Source organism: Apteryx rowi, unplaced genomic scaffold (genome assembly GCF_003343035.1).
Source record: "Apteryx rowi isolate R43461 unplaced genomic scaffold, aptRow1 scaffold_107, whole genome shotgun sequence".
In the NCBI taxonomy this organism is placed as follows: Eukaryota; Metazoa; Chordata; class Aves; order Apterygiformes; family Apterygidae; genus Apteryx; species Apteryx rowi.
In genome coordinates, this window is record NW_020447275.1 from 1,140,801 (window position 1) to 1,157,069 (window position 16,269).

The 16,269-nt window shown below is 39.8% G+C and overlaps 2 protein-coding genes, 1 long non-coding RNA gene and 2 other non-coding genes across 15 annotated transcripts in view; 4 read left to right on the forward strand and 1 right to left on the reverse strand.

Annotated features, from left to right (window-relative positions):
* Nucleotides 1-353: 353 nt before the first annotated feature.
* Nucleotides 354-2,847, forward strand: RPL27A (ribosomal protein L27a). Its single transcript, XM_026070238.1, has 3 exons — nucleotides 354-461; nucleotides 1,295-1,469; nucleotides 2,668-2,847. Exons 1-3 carry the CDS (start codon nucleotides 430-432, stop codon nucleotides 2,794-2,796), a joined length of 336 nt encoding a protein of 111 aa, XP_025926023.1. The 5' UTR covers nucleotides 354-429; the 3' UTR covers nucleotides 2,797-2,847.
* LOC112968555 lies at nucleotides 819-950 on the forward strand. The gene has a single exon (XR_003254382.1). It is a non-coding gene; the product is annotated as a small nucleolar RNA SNORA3/SNORA45 family (small nucleolar RNA).
* On the forward strand, nucleotides 1,817-1,948 carry LOC112968563. Its single transcript, XR_003254383.1, has one exon. It is a non-coding gene; the product is annotated as a small nucleolar RNA SNORA3/SNORA45 family (small nucleolar RNA).
* Nucleotides 2,848-5,032: 2,185 nt separating the features above from the next.
* LOC112968223 lies at nucleotides 5,033-6,978 on the reverse strand. The gene is made up of 2 exons (XR_003254311.1): nucleotides 6,683-6,978; nucleotides 5,033-5,307 (listed from the first exon to the last, which is right to left on the reverse strand). It is a non-coding gene; the product is annotated as an uncharacterized LOC112968223 (long non-coding RNA).
* Nucleotides 5,294-16,269, forward strand: part of TRIM66 (tripartite motif containing 66) — a 58,464-nt gene continuing 47,488 nt past the window's right edge. For 3 of the 11 annotated variants that reach the window (XR_003254278.1, XR_003254276.1, XM_026070132.1), the window contains exon 1: nucleotides 10,143-10,465. Coding sequence is in view for 9 of the 11 variants with exons in the window: in XM_026070132.1 (XP_025925917.1) it covers nucleotides 10,252-10,465 (214 nt within the window). In the remaining 2 variants the exon portion in view is untranslated. Of the gene's footprint in view, nucleotides 5,381-6,060; nucleotides 6,083-7,119; nucleotides 7,399-8,021; nucleotides 8,824-9,693; nucleotides 10,016-10,046; nucleotides 10,112-10,142; nucleotides 10,466-16,269 lie in introns of those variants that run through there. The other 8 variants (XM_026070145.1, XM_026070154.1, XM_026070183.1 and 5 more) reach the window with 7 other exon arrangements.

Sequence of the window (16,269 nt, forward strand, 5' to 3'; positions counted from 1 at the left end):
GATGTGCCGAGCCGCCGTGTCGCCGCTCTGCTTGCGCTCGGCCGGGAGCGGGACTGAACGCGGCAGCCCGGGGACGCGACCCGCCCGCCTCAGCGCTGCCGCGGCTCTCGCCCCTCACCCCCTGGGGCCTGTCCGTGCGCCCTCGCTGCGCTAGTGCGTGTCTGGTGCTGCCGTGCAGCCGCGCTGTGGCTGTTTCTGCGGGGCGCGGGGGGGTCTCTGCTGGCCTCGCTGATCGAACCGGCTCATACCAAGGCGAGGCGAAGGCAGGAGAAGGGACAGGACTGCACCATCGGAGTAATCAGCTTAAGCGGGCATTGAACACACCTCTGAGCACAAGTAACTGATACAATACTCTCAGTGTAATGAGCTTAATTTTTCTTTTTAGGCAAACATAGGAAACATCCTGGAGGCCGTGGTAATGCTGGTGGTATGCACCATCACAGGATTAACTTCGATAAATAGTAAGCTAGCATTTTAAATACATACTAAGAAAACATATGTTTTCAAAGTAGTAAAAACAACACACTTATATCTAAACATCCAAACTTCCCTATAGTTCTATGCATTTTTTCTCTCTAGCATGAAGTGTAATGTTATAGCTACAATCAACTTATGTCCTCATCTCCTCTAAAATCAAAGACCTTTCCACTTAAAGCAGACATCTTTGAGAGTTCAGTGTGGCATTCAGTAAATTTACCAAATTTGCCTGTTACAGTCTGGTCCATGCTGAAAAGATGCACGCATAATGTTATGTAAATCCAAACTCCATACTATATAACTGTATGCAATAAAGGTAAGAAATCTTATATTTAGTTAATGCCGAGACTAGAGTCACATCTGGGCACTGCCTGTTGTCCTGGTGTGCTAGAGTACTCGGAAAGTAACAACTAATCTATATTCACTGGCTGTGACCATTCTTGATTCAGTCAGTCACCAGGTTAGTGACAGGGGGTCTGCAACTTCTCAGGCGACGTGATCCTCCCTGGATTCAGTGAGTGGGGTTGTCTAGGAGATGCAAGGTTGGACCAGACTCACCAGAAGGATTGAGTTGCAAGTTCTACTAGGGATAATAACTACTTTCTTAAGAAAAATAATTTTCCTTTGGTTTGGATAGTAATGGGTATTACATTTAAATATTGTATGTGTTAATATAAAAAGAATAATATGAAAGTAAGATAAAATGATCTTTCTGTGATCACTTGAGCAAGCAATATGCTTGTTTGAGTGTTGATTTGTAGTGCTGTTTAGGATGAACTAAAAATGTGGTTTAATGAGGAATGTATTTCTTTCACAGTCATCCTGGTTACTTTGGAAAAGTAGGCATGAGGCACTATCACTTGAAGAAAAATCAAAAGTTCTGTCCTACTGTCAATTTGGATAAACTATGGACGCTCGTTAGTGAGCAGACTAGGCTCAATTACGCCAAAAACCAGGCTGGACTAGCCCCAGTCATCGATGTTGTACGCTCAGTAAGTTTCTGCTTGTATCCAAATCTGCGATTTGTGGTCACTTAATGTGTAATTTAGCTTTGCATATATGAGTGATAAAATGGCAAACTGCATATAAGCTACAGTGCTTGAATCTTAGTAAACTTCTCGGGACAAATACATGTATCTTAGCATATCAGTAGTTACGCTAGTATTTTTGCAGCTACATTTTTTTTCCTGTAAGAAATTCTTCTCATACTTGTGAGTGATGAATGACAAGGACTTCACTTATGAAAGGTGGTGAAAGATTAGTTGTTTAAATTGTTACTGAAAGCATGTACAAAAACATGGTAGAACTTTCCTGATTTATATAAATTGATTTCTTTAATATCGAGACTAGAGTCACATCTTAACATATTTGATTGTCTTGGTGTGCTATAGTTCTCGGACATAAACATCTGATCACTATTCACTGGCTGTGATGTCTCATGTCTCAGTCAGCCACCGAATCAGTAACACTAACTAGTTTGCCTAGTGGATGTGTTCTCCATCTCAAATTAAGATGCCTATATTGGCATCTTTACTTCTTTTAACAAGCTATGACTTTGGAGGCTGTAGCATTAATGGGCCTTTTGCTATGACTGTGCTTTTAATATAAAGGACAGGAGCAAAATGAGTGGGAGAGAACAGCTATTGCTGTGAAAGCTTGGAAAACAGGATAAAACACAGGTGCCTTGGCACCAGCGTGGCACCCTCACTCCCTTCAGTTGTATGTGTAAGATGCAAAGAGTCCTCTGCTCTGTTCAGAAGTACTGGATGTCCGGGCTTGTGGAACAGAAGTAATTGTGTAGTAATTAGTAATGGAAGCATAGCTGACTGCTCTGCCCTTTGGAAAAGTAGGGAAAAAGCCAGCCACTTGGTTATGAGCCTTTGCACAGTCGTCTTTTGTATATGGAGTACTGGAAGAATTCCAGATTCAAATATTCAAAATTACTGAAAATTTTTCAATTTCATTACGGTTCAACTTACTGTATAGCTTCTGCTTTTTCTCTGAGCAACTGTAACTCCCCTGTATCATGCACAGTATTTTTTTCACTTGTGTCAATTTTATATTGGAGATGTAGTCAYTAAACGTCATGGTGTTTCTGATTTGGGTTTAACTGGTGCATGCTAAAAGACAGGTCTGAATGTGGGAGCCTAGGATGATTACAAACGCTTATGGATTTTTTTTTCTTTCTAGGGATATTACAAAGTCCTGGGCAAGGGGAAGCTGCCCAAACAGCCTGTAATTGTGAAAGCAAAGTTCTTCAGTAGAAGAGCAGAGGAGAAAATCAAAGAAGTTGGTGGTGCCTGTGTGCTTGTGGCATAAAGGCCTTCATGTTTTATTCAACTTTTTTGAATAAAGACAATGTGTAAAATTTGTGGCCAATTTAATTTTGATTTACAGAAGTTTCTGAAATCTTTTTCGTGGCCTTTCCAGACACTGTTCAGACTTAATTCTTGTCCACTTAGTGATTACTGGCTGTTTTTGTTCAGTGGTTTGACAGATTCTCAATATGATTTGGAGCTGCCTGGTTAGTGTCCAGCATTCAGTTCTTATTTGGCATGTAATAATATCTTATTTTATCTTTACAAGGTAGTTAAATAGATAGGTTCTTCCTGTATTTGTGCAGTTGTTGATGGGTGATCCTCTTCACTCTAATAGGGTGACTTATTTTCTACTGATGAGACTTTGTATACTAAGATGACATCTAGATGAATTCTCTTACAGGTACTCTGCCTTGGCTTTTGGGAATGGGAAAGTTAGTGAGGATAAAGTACGAAACAATGCAGAGTGGGTAACAGTATAAAAACTTGATGGGTGCAATAGACTTAGTGTAGGCAATCATTTGTGATTTGTAGGCCCCAGGCTTCCTTCTGGGGTTGCACAACAATTCTAGCTGTGTTTCCATCTAATGGTGGAGGTAGGGTATAACAGGGAATCAGGGGAAATAAGTGGCTATAGGTGGGAATTAAACAAGCCCAGGTTCCTGTCTCATTTTATGATTGCCAGTCTTTTGTCATTAGAAGCACTTGAGGCAGGTATGAATCCATTATTTCTACAGATGCTGCTAAGGGGGTCTGTCTAGCATACAGCTATGTCATGAGCAACACCAGCTTCTGAGCAGAACAGTCCTGTGTCGTGTGCCCCTTTACAGTTAGCAGCACCTGTGGTTGCAACAAAAAGTGATCTTCCCTCCATCAGCATCATGCATAGCAATTAGCTGTATTTTGAACTTCGTTCAACAACGTGGTCAAATTCTTGTTTGTGTTTTAGTGATATTGTTAATGAAAGGGCTTTATAAGTGATGACTTCTGTATTTGTCCCTACAGTGCTTCAATTGCTGCTGTTAGGCTCAATGCATGATAGCAGTCTATCTTATGACAGCAGTCAACATCTAAAATGTAGACTGTTTTAATCTTACGTGCTGTTCTAGAAACTACTGCTGTAATACTGAGAGTACAAACTGAGGTGTTTGCATCCTATAATTGTAAGAGCGTAAGGCTTGTAGTCATATATAGTGTAAATTGTATCTTCCTTGTGAATATAACACTATTTTTTCAGTCTCTTATCTAGGCCAAACCCTGCTGTGAATGTACTGAATGCCTTTCAGATGAGGCTGACCTCTTCCACCACAGGATCAAATTGGCCTGACAGGATACTAATTCTGAATTTCACTAATTCATAGTGGTTGTAATGGCATTATACTGGATCTGTCCTATTGGTAACATGGCAGACTAGTTAGCTTGTGTTCAGGTAAAAGCTTTTAAAGCCTCTTGTCAGAGTTACTGGATTTAAACATGGCAGTTCCAGGTTGGTGTGCCTTTAGGGGTTAGCAACAGTATATTGCTACCTTCATGGATTCACAGTCCAAATATTCTTCCTATAAGCTAACAGTAGCAATGTACTGAAACTGTTACTTAATGTCTGAATTAATATAATAACTGTTAATCAACTTTTGCAACTGATACACTCCTCCACAAGTAGGGTACGCAGTTCCTCAGTGTACCATGTGAGAGACAGTAATGGTGCCTGCTAGCTCTGACCTTGCCTACAGCTGATGTAAAGCAATGGCATAGCTTGGGAGCTGCACTATGTAAGCAACTAAGTGAATTTCTGATATGTTTGCATTAAAATGATTAAGAAAAGCATTGCAGACTGCTAACCTCAAAACCAGACCTCAGTTGTTAATGCAAAGCTTGGCTCTGTATGCTGAAGCAGAACCTTTAAAGGTAAAAATCAAACTATATTACTATCACTATACTATAGTGAGCAGCTTTTCACCACCTCTTATTTTAAGTGTCTGATGAAAACCGTGTAGACACTGTCACCTGTTTTGTATGCTTACTACTAAGAGTCTTAAAGTATTGCTAATAGCTACAAAATACCTTATGGTATGTGTGAAACAATCTTGCAATCCCTTCCATCTCAACCTAGCACTTGCCAATAATTAAGTTTTGGGCTGACGTGCATTGTTTTAATTAAAACAGTTTATCTTTGCTGATTGACACTACTGTTAGTTGTGAAGAGCTACAATTCAAGGATAGTCTGTAAAATACTGAGGTGACAGCATGTGAACTTTCTTTATCTTGGTGACTGCTGGAACCACTGTCTTCTAGTATGTGATCCAGTTCAACCACTGCTAAAGCTCAGTGAAACATAACAGTTCACTTGTGCTGTACAAATTGCCTTAGCATGGTACAGAATCAACTAATTCCTTTATCGTAAACTGTTTTCATCAGGTAGAGGATTTGGGGGGTGGGGGGGGCAAAAAGCCTCACCCGAGAGCTGTAGAAAGCAGAGTCCAACTCAACACATTTCAGGCAGCGAAGACCATGGCTGCAAGACAAGTAACAAGAATGAAGGCAATGTAACCAGAACCTCTATCAAGCACTCAGTTCAATCCTCAAAGGTAAGTTATGCAGCACTACAAAATAAGAGACCTTTATTACTCCTTTCTGTCAGTAATCTGATGCCTGACCAGATCATAAAATCAGTGAAAAGCTCAAGTTACACTGAAGTACTCCCAAGTGCATGTGACAATAGGCAGGTGGCTGTAGCTCACTGAGGTACACAGAAGTAGGTGCAGCTTTTATGCTTTGGGACTTAATATAAAATACATAGATATTTTGTACAGTTGTCTTATGAGTACAAAAAGTTCTTCATGCCAGAAGCCTGTGGGCTCTACTGAATCTGATCATCACTGCTCTACTGAAGAGCTCTGCTTTAACAGTTGGTGCTCTATTTAGAAAGTTTCCCCATGTCTATAATAAACTTAATGATTAGGTTAAAGTTAACAATCTCTACTTACAATGAAGGCTTAATCAGGTGAGCACAGTGTATCTTGCATTATTTGTTTAGTCATGTTTGTCTACAGTTCAGTAATGACAATTACAGCATGATATTCACATTTTTAAGTATCACTGGTAATGAAATGCTATATGCAATATTGCTAAATATTGTTGAGTTCACATCCCAAAAGAGTTATTTTAATGACCTAGTTTAACTCTTCCTTTTAGTTTCAGAAAAAAGTTTCTTTTCTTTGATTATCACTGTCTAGCTATTCCTTTATGGTACCGGAACAGCTATGCATGAAGCCTCAAGAGCAACTGAGGTATAGCTAATACCTGGTGGCTTAAATTCTTGTTCCTAATTTGCTCCCTTTAATTGCCTTTTTTTTAATTGAACAACCTGTTTTATGCTTAGATGTGTTACTGGTCATGTGGTGATTAAAGCATGAACAAAGTCAATGAAAAAAGATGAGTATTCTTCAATAACAGTAGCACAGGACAACAATTGGAAATGTCAGGATGTGACTCCAGCCTCATGTGCTGGAAAAAGCCAGAGCTTTTCCCATCCCTAAAAGATGGGATTAAGTTACTTAAGTCTTTCACTATGATCTGCAAACAGTATACAAAGAAGGAAGCATATGAAAAAAGGTGAGGTAAAACTGAATGAAGCACATATTGTACTGTATTGATGAAGCATCTCTCAAAAGCTAACTTAAAGCATAATTACACTTGTGTCCTGAATTATTCACTTGAGTGCAAGCCTATAAATATTATACAAGGATGAACAATTACAGCTGGACAGGAGGAGAAGCACGGCCAGCGTGAACAGCGTATCGGTGAGTGTACGCCACCAGCGATGGGCTCGGCCAGCTTCGCTGGTCTGCACGTGCTTTTTTGAACATAGCTGAGCCTTATGCACTCACCTGCACTGTACCATGCCAGCTCCCCCCCACCTCTGCTCTGCCTGGAGGAATAAATGTTACTTTGGCGACGGGCCTGAGCTGTTCAAAAAGCTGTTGGAAGGGCAGCTCTGCCGCCGCCGAGCCGCGGGGCAGCCCTGGACGCGGCGCCGAGCTCCCGCGCCGCCCCTCGCCCTGGCAACGGCCTCCAACGGCCGGCGCCTCGCGGCAAGCCGCTTCCGTTGACGCGGCACAGCCCCGCCCCGAGCGCCGGCCGGACGTCACTGTCACTCATCCTGGGGCCCCGCCCCGCGAGGCGGTGCGGCTCCTCCTGCCGCGGCGGCTGTTGGGCGCGAGGGCGCCTCCTGCCGCGGCGGCCGTTGCGGCGGGCGGTTGGCCGCTGGGCGCGCGCCCCGCTCGCTCGCTCGCTCGCTGTGAGGAGGCCGGGAGGCGCCGCGGGCAGCCGTTTCTTTGGACAAAATACTGGCAGGGAGTATTTCCGAAGTGTGAGAGCGCCAAGTAAAGACAAGTGAATTGCCTTTACTGGCAACTCTAATTACAATTATTCAGTTGATTTACCCAGATCAGTTGATGCTTTTGTTTAAAATAGTTGAGTGTTTTGCACTGGTTTTGATTTAATGATTGTTGAAGAGAAAAAGCATGTGGGATTTTGCTTTGTCGCTTTTTTTTCTCTCATTTGTGCTGAATGTGTTGAAACAACTGCTTTTGAGAATGTTCAGGTGAATTGTTCAGATTGCTAATTAAGTAGGCAGGTATTACTGAATTCAAACTGGTGACATTTCTGCGTTTTATAGTGCCTTAACAAGAAATTCCTGTGAAGTCTAGTATGAAAACCCAAGGATGACTGTCAACACCAACTTTCTCTTTTCTCCTGGGAGGAGAAAATATCCCAGTAAGGGATTTTCATATTGTGGTGATTTGCAAAATCAGAGAGCAGGAGCAAGGAAGCTAAAAAGAACGAAGACCAACTGACTTTAAATGCGAAATATTTTCCTTTTGGTTATTTACCTAATATATCATGTTCTGGTAAATGGGGATAGTTTTGTGGCTTCAAGTAAAGTAAAATTTTTGGCGATTTAAGATACTGCTAATGAAGCAATTACGGACAAAACTGGTAGAAATAATGTTACAACACTTTAAAATGCTGCAACATGCCTCTTGTAGCAATGTCCAAGTTTTATGGAAGGAAGAAAATACAAACCACCTGATTAAATTGGAGCAAAAGGAGGAACAAAGAAAATTGAAAGACTTGCATAAAGATTTTAGCTCTAAAATACAGAAATACAGTTATGACAATGTATCTTTTGTTAACTTCTCTTGTATGAAATGAATGCCTTACTAGAAGTTCCAATCCTGTAATATCCAGATGCTTCTCTTTCATCAGTGTTGGGGCTGCTGATGCCTTACAGTGGCCCTGACTGATCTTCTGGTCTTGAGGGGAAATCCCAAAACACAGTTTTTTTTCTGTTCCCACATTTGGGCTGGTAAGTCAAGTGCTTGCTACTTCTCTTCCCGTTCCATGTATGCCTCTCTGCCTGTCAGCTGTCTCCCCACCTCTCCCCATCTTTATCTGTTTCCTTTCCCATGCCCTGCCTCATGACCCTCACCTCACATCTCAAAATGCGCCTGAGTTTATATTCCTCATTATCACTGCTGCTGGACTTATTGTTTCCCATCGGTGTAGCCAAGTCACTGGTAATGTGGCAGCATTTGCATATGTGGCTCAGCAGGAAACTTTAACATTTTTTCTCACTCTTATCCTCTGCTCCCCTTGAAAACTTGTATATTGTTTCAAAAGTTATGCAAAAAGCATAAATTAAAATGTATGGTAACCCACTTCTGCACATTCAGCCACTGGTTTGGCATTTATGGTGATACAGCATTTCCCAATATTAGTCTTTGTGTTTGCACAAATTTTCTCTGTGCATTCATGCTTTGGTGCTGGGCTGTGGTTTCTCTATCTGAACAATGTGTTAGTTTAAGACCTCAACTTCCTATTGCACAAATTGTATGTTTTTGTAGGTGCTAATTTGTCATCTTAACTCTAGTTGCAAGAAACAAAGGAGACAAAGCAGGATGAGGAGCTGCGCTGCCCTAAGGACATTTGCCTCTGGAAGATAATTGATGAAGATGTGCTGTAAAAAGTGAGCTCATACAATAAGCATTTATAACGTTTATTAGTTACACCACAGGTACCATTATCACAGCTCATTTTTAAAGGGATCTCTAACTTTGAAATTTCAATCAAAAGTGAGCTTTTGAGGTAGGTTTGAATTTGTCTGATATGTCAATTCAGTAAAGTTGGTGGATGTCTACCTATTTTCATTTGTTCCTACAGGTGGGTCTTGGGTATAAAATGCAATATAGACTGCAACAATTGGTCCATTAAAAAGAAAAAAGACGTCAGAATGCAACACTCTTAAAAAAAATAAAAATAAAATAAAATAAAAATGACTGGTTGTGACTTTGAGACATTCATAATTTTGTTTCCTCATAGAAGACGACCTGATTACTAACCATTTCCACTGGATTCTGCCCTCGGACAGAATCTCTCAAGAGAATATATGTACCTACAACTAGAGCTGTTTTCCTTCTGTGCTAGGGAAAATCTAAAGAGAATATCAGCAAGATATGTTCTGCTGGTAGCAAGGCCATGATGCCAAGGTGATGGGCGGCTACTGGAGGGGCTCCAACCCTGGGAGCTTCTGTCAGCTGGAAGACTGGTTCCAGGGGAGACAGGACTGTATTTGCTTTTCCTCCTCTGATGCTCCTCCGCAAGGGAAAGGAAACTGAACTGCAACTTGCAAAAGTTTCCTTTTGCAGGCTATGTCTGATAGACAATTCTAAAAAAATCRGAATCGAGGGTGGAACATGAGCTGCAAAATACTCAATTTATCTTGGGGAGCTCAGGCTGGCACGAGAAACACTACTGAGCTTGTAGAAAGTTTAGATTTAATCTATATTTTGATCTGTGGTCATCTTGACAGGTGAAGTTTGATCACTGTGAACTGTATTTTATTAATTTCTACAAAGATTAGCAGAAAAGTTTTACGTTTATCAAGGCAGCTTTCTAACAGACTGCTGAAATAATGGTGATATGCTTATCTTATTTGCTATTTAAGCTATTTTGCTTATTAAGTTATGCTTAACGTTATTTGCTTTACCTGAAAACTGTAAAACATTGAGATGAAATTATAAAAGCAGTAGGGGAATATCATCATTTTTATTGCACAGTTTGAATACTTCTAGCAGGAAGTGAACAGCATGTGACAATTCAGCCTGGTAACAACTTTGTAAATAGATCCATAGAACAGATTACTTCAGTTTTTACAAAAGGTACAAGTACTATAGAGATAGTGGGATCACGGTTTGTAAATCTTAAACCACACTTTCCTGCACAACAATCTGCAAAGATGATCTTTTGTAAAGCAAGTATGTGATTTTCAGCTGCAAGGAGCTTCCTCTTTCTTCAAAAGGACTAAACAAATGTTATTTCTGAGAATGTGCATCCTGCAGTTACCTTGTAGTTTGCACTTGAGTGATCAAGTGTTTTGTTAAGTGAAGGGGCTGTCATGAGCCATTTTGTGACTCTCCATGTTCTTGATGTCTTGACAACAGAAATGGAGAGCCTGGATCTGTTGAGAAATTGTTTGGTGTGCAGATGGGACCTGCGGAGGAGAAACCCCAGAATGCTACCTTGTCTCCATTCCTTCTGTGAGGACTGTCTTCCAGATCTGATTCAAGGATACAGCTATATTCCCACCAAGTATGAAGTTGTATATGAAGGTAATATTTAAGAATCTCTTTTTTGCTTATGCTCTTTGTAATGCAGTAGTATAATAACAGAAGGACTGAGAAGTATTTTTTGTAGCATACTCCTTTAAAACACTAATTTTAAAGAATAACCTAGGAGACTTGAAATTTGTATGAGCAGAGGGTGGAATGGGAACAAGTCTCATTCATTGTGTTTTCCATCCAACAGTAATGTTTTGAATATAAATGATGCAATTAGGCAATGTTTTAAATTTTCCAGAGTGGGCTTGGTTTCAATGACTTATTTTAAATGAATGTAGCATTATAAATATTTGGTTTGTTTTATGAGTAAAGCTACAAGCTAGTTGCTAGGCTACATCGTTATCCAATCTTTTGGACATGTTGGAACTTTCTAAGGTACTGGTTGTGGTGAGAGATTGCGTTACTTGTCCTTCTCTTCCCCATGTCCCAGCCTGCCCCCTCTCCACCAACACCACAGCAAGCACTGACATAAAAACTTCCGGTTCTTTGCTCCTAACAGAGGTCGCAATAATTGTTATTATGTGTATTGTGGGGCACTGAAACTCTCTTGCACTTTCATTATATCTCGTTGTAAAACTGGTTTCGCTCTGTATGAACTCTCAAGACTCTAGGATATATTGCAACTCACTTTCACAAGCTGAGTAAAGCTAGTGATAAAGAGAAGCATTTCATGACTGTGGCTTTTGGAAATCCTGAACTTGTACAGTTTTTAGTAATGTTGTTTAGAGAATGTACATAACTTTTTGGAACAAGACGACTTAAATCACAGAAATACAGACATTTCATTTCATTTTTAACTGAATGAATGAGTCTTGTCATGGGGAAGCATTCCAGATTCATTACTGATTTACAGGAAGGCTAAAAGCATGAAGGTTACTTGTATTTTCACAGGGTTTGAAATTGAGATGAATAAGAGACATAATTTATTATTTCTTCCATACCAGACTTTAGAAACATGTAGGAAGAGAAGATACCTTCCCTGAGGTGATAATCTGAATTGGCTAGATAACATAAGCCAGGCAAGTTCAGGTTTGAGAACAAATGAAAACAGTTCTAGGAGAAGCTGTTGAAAGGCTAGCAGAATACAGGAGAAGAAGGAAAAGGGGATAAATGTGAGAGGATGCATAATCCCTATTCATGCATAGGGAGTTAGAAGGAGACAAAGAGGACAAAGCAGTCATTTCAAGTAAATGCCTCCTTAAATTTTTAAATGTCCAGTCATTGTGGGCTTAAAGTCTGAGGGACCTATTATGTAATAAATTGCTGTTCAAAACACCCACTACATTACTACTTATGTGTTTTCATTTGGCCTSTAAACCATTTCCCTCTCCCTCTTGTTTCTGTTTGTCAAGTGGAAAGTGAATGTATACCACTTGGTGAAGTGCAGCTAGACGTTCTTATGAGTTGTTACAGTATTAAAATACTAGACGTTTCTTCAAGCTCCTGAGAGTGAATCGGGGATTATTTGTCAATAGCAAATTAGAACAAAGATTAGTTTCTCTCTGTATTGCTGAAGTTTCTTTAGTTCTTTCCTTGTTCTTTTATAGGTTGGGGTCTCTTATGGGGTAGAGCAACACTGGAGAAATAACAGAAGAAAAGCAATGAACAGTGATAACCCAATAAATGAAGTGAGACACCAGGTGCAAATATTCAGTTAATATATGAGCAACAAGAGTGGCAAGGACAACACATCTGTGTCTCTTATTTAAATCAGTGACTGAAACTGCAGCCAGCATAGGTCAGCCAGGATAAAAATCTGTGAAATCATCTGATGGCAAGATGCTAAGCATTGCTTGTCTTATCTGCACTGATTGCTGAGTTTTGGCTGCTACTATATCAACTGAATTTTCAGGGTTATCTTTCAGCATGATTATATATTTATGCTAATAATAAACTGTAAATGCAAACAATGCCAAGCCACTTCAGCTGAGGAAACATAAAATATTGCCTGTAACAAGAATGCATTCCTTGCCTACTATGAATACTCTAAACAAAATATATGAATGGAAAAAGTGAATACATTTCCAGGTGAAGTCAATCTGAAATTTACTACAAGAGTGTATTTTATCTGTGTTTCAATATACTCTAAGTAGTACTATACTAAAATTAAACTGTTTTCTGGTTTATTCTTGTTGTATTAAGACTACTGAGAAGATGGAAGTAAGTGTCCCTGATATTTGATATTTGATTGATGTCGGACACTTGCTTTTAAACCTGTGTCTCAGTCTTTTTATTTAAGATGAATCACTAATGAAAGCTCTGAGATAGCCTGAGCTCTTATGGAAAAGCTGCAAACACATTAGAACTTATTACTGTGAGAATTTGCATTGTTTGGTAATAATTCACAAATTTTTCAAAACTACAATGTTACATAACTCAGAGTTTGGTAATAATTTGAATGAACTTAAGATAATGCAAGTTTGGCTCCTACAGGTGTTACTGATATGAAGGGGACTTCGAGATCACTGGTTTGGAATTCACTGCCAGTAATTTGATGCTCAGTCTCTCAGTGCTGCAGTCCAGTGTCACTGTCCATTCTTTTCCCTTCACATAAAAGAGAATCCAGAATCTTCTCCTCTGCAGGTCTGCATGGTGTATGTTTCCAGTTCGTTTAGTGCACAGAAAAGAATAGTTTTTTTAAAGAGAGACTGAGGAAGAGAGAGGTGGAATTTCCCAGATCTCCAGAGATGAAAATGTCCCAGATAAAGACTTTCGAGGAACCTACATGAGTTCTGCCTGTATGAATTCCCGTTCACAGTACAATGTGCAAACATACAAAATTGGTTTGTGCACGCTGCCTCAGATCCGAAGGTATTCACTGTGTTCTGAATACCTTCACAAAATCTCCGTTCTGTTTCTTGTGCGTATGCCTCTTTTCTTTATTGGGGTAGGTGCCAAAATAAATTGGTCTTTATCATATTATCTGCAAATCTTCTCTTTTAGATGTTTGATTTAAATTGTTTAAATATACTAAATATCACCAATATGATAATTTAGAAAATAGCTGAGTTAGGAGCAGTGGAGGTTCAAGTTTTTGCAAGACTGTCTCAGCTCGAGGGTTGGGGTGTTTTTTAGGCTTTTTTCTGTCCTCACTTGAGTCATGTTAGCTTTCCGTGTGTAAGAGAGTCTGAGATCTCTACTTAAATGCCAAGAAATATAACAGGGTTATGTATTAGAAAAATGCATACCAAAGTGATAAAACTAAGTGAAACCAGATCATTAAAGAGAGCTCATGTGACTTCAGCTGTTGACACATGTGCACTTGCTGCATGTCATTATTCTCAGCTGAAAATACACAGCTTTCTTTAGCTTGTTGGGTAGGTGTTACATATACCCATGGATTTCCTAGTTGTGAACTGCTTGCTGGCAAGGGACATCTGAAACACAGCCAAGCACTGGTCGTGCTTGCATTTAATGTGTTCAGAGATGTCTTCAAGGGGTTTTATTTCATTCAAAGATTGAGCTCTATGACTCTAGGCTCATTTTCTTTACGGTGTATGGCATAAAGAGTATGGAGTAGTGGCATAAGGAGGAAGCTTCAGGCTGCTGAATGCTTTATCTTGCACAAAGTTTGTATGAAAAAAATAAGAATATTTGCAGATCTCTTTATCCTGGCTTTCCAATGGAGTACAGTTTAGCCTTTTGTGTGTTAGAGCTGTTGCATCTGCAGGCCTCAAGTAACAATGTTTTGATGCAATCAAATAAGGCAAGTGATGCAATATATCACATCTATTAATTCTGAAGGGGAAATACCCATTTGCTTTAATTAGATCCACTTAACCAAATACATGTTTTACTTCCAAAAAAGGGAAGTAGAAAGTTTATTCCAAATGGAAACAACATATCTACTGTTCATAATGTATATCTTTAGTCATCATAAAATGGATTTTAAGTTACTCGGTTCTTCTCACTGTTAACTTGCCATATTCAAAAGGCAAGTGAAACAATTGGGTTTGGTTAAATATATATGAAGATGTAGAGTGGGAGGTTGTCTTCAGAACTGTTCAACTGTCTCCTATAACCTATAATTGGGTCTCCAAGGAAGTGTGAATTATGCCTGCAGCTTGAGCTCTAGCTAATGCTCTCTGAGAATAATTATTCTGATGGCTGTTGGAGGAAAGAGCAGAGGAATAGGTGCAACATGTGGACAGCAAATACAAGTGCAGTGTGTATGATAGCTGTTTGTTTCGTTATGCTAATCAATTTTCAGGGTAATAATAGGTTAATTATCTGCATTGATTTATTTCCCAGACAACTAACTTGAGCGCTCTTTCTGTTTAAACCTGACCAGACTGGAAGACCTTGAAACAAAACTGAGTTGAGGCTTTTGATGTTCAAAAGGGCTTTGTACTCCATTTCTACACACAGTGCAGAGGTTGCAGCTTGTTCTTTCAGAGATGATTGCTGCAAATTATCCACAGCCCTGCCGCTTGTAAATTAGATAGCTGCAATATAGATGGAGCAAAAACCAAAGGACACTCAGATTTCAGCTCTTTCTTTATTTGTGCTCCTCTAGAGGAACGCTCTGTACTGGGGTCACTACCTTGATGTCCACTTACTATTCCCTGGGTGCAATGCAGCATGGCAACTTTCATTAACAGAAGTGAAAAGGCTGTGGGAAGTGAGAAATCTGACCTGTGGGGAATTAGGGCTTGAATGGGATATACTCTAGTGGGCTTTGATGGAAGAACCCTGTTTTTCTGAAAGCTGATTTCCAGTATCCTAGATGTGGAGTTGGAGTGTTGAGATTGGGTGCCCATGTCTGACTGTGGGATCCTCTGACTTTGAATTTCCGTTTTCCCCAACCTACTGTCTATTTACTATTGCTGATGAGAGTGCGAGAGCGGAWATGAATACATGGCTTATGAAAAAGGGCTGCAAACCAACTCAGCAAAGTACACATCTGATGCTGAAGCTTTTCAGGGCTCAGAGGGGKGTGTGTGTGTATAAACATATATATACACACACACATATATATATACATAATGTCTATTGCTCTGTACTGCTGGTGGCTTTTGTGGTGCTGTTCAGGCTTGGTAGGCTGCCACAGAAGGCTGTTATGGGAGTAGTGGAGCACTGCAAGGATGTAGTTGTAAGACTATTCCTTCACATCCTTCATGTGATGAAACTTTCTGGGAGTCTGTTCAGTACATTGTGGTCTTCACAGGTGGTTCAGTACTAGCTGATAAATCAGATATATCTGAGAATGGCTTAGATATGTTTTATCCTGCATGTCACATGGAAATAGGGATTTATCTTGCATATCACACTGAAACGGGGTTTAAATCCAACATTAGGATTCTTGCTAGCCTTTCTAAATTCACGATCATCTCTTTAGCAAAGAAGTGCGATGTCATAAATAATGATTTCAACTGATAAGCGGGAGACAATGAGCTCCAAAAAAAAAAGGATTTGTGCAAATGTTACTACATTCTTCCTACTACAAAAATATACATACAAAAATAGAGCGTGTCGGCAGCACTTTTAGCTTTTTCTTATTTCTAGATATTTTGATAACAATAATGGACCTCATTCGGACATCATGAGTGCAGCAGAGCTGAATTTGGGTCCTGATCTCTTAATGTGTAAACTCTGTTGTTTGAATCCTGTAATTCCATGTTGGATTGCTATTTAGATCCAACAATTGCATCATTCTCATACGTACAAACAGTGATTCTCTAGGGCTCCTGACTACTCGTCCCTTCACCCACAGTGCTGTAATAATATATTTAAATGAACTGTCTGTAAAGTATGGGTTCTTAAAACAAATTAACACTGTTATTTAGCGGCAGTGT

Coding starts and splice junctions, on each gene's coding strand:
- RPL27A (XM_026070238.1), top strand. CDS start 430: ATGCACCATCACAGGATTAACTTCGATAAATA. Junction 462..1,294: donor AGGATTAACTTCGATAAATA/GTAAGCTAGCAT, acceptor TTTCTTTCACAG/TCATCCTGGTTACTTTGGAA. Junction 1,470..2,667: donor TCATCGATGTTGTACGCTCA/GTAAGTTTCTGC, acceptor TTTTCTTTCTAG/GGATATTACAAAGTCCTGGG.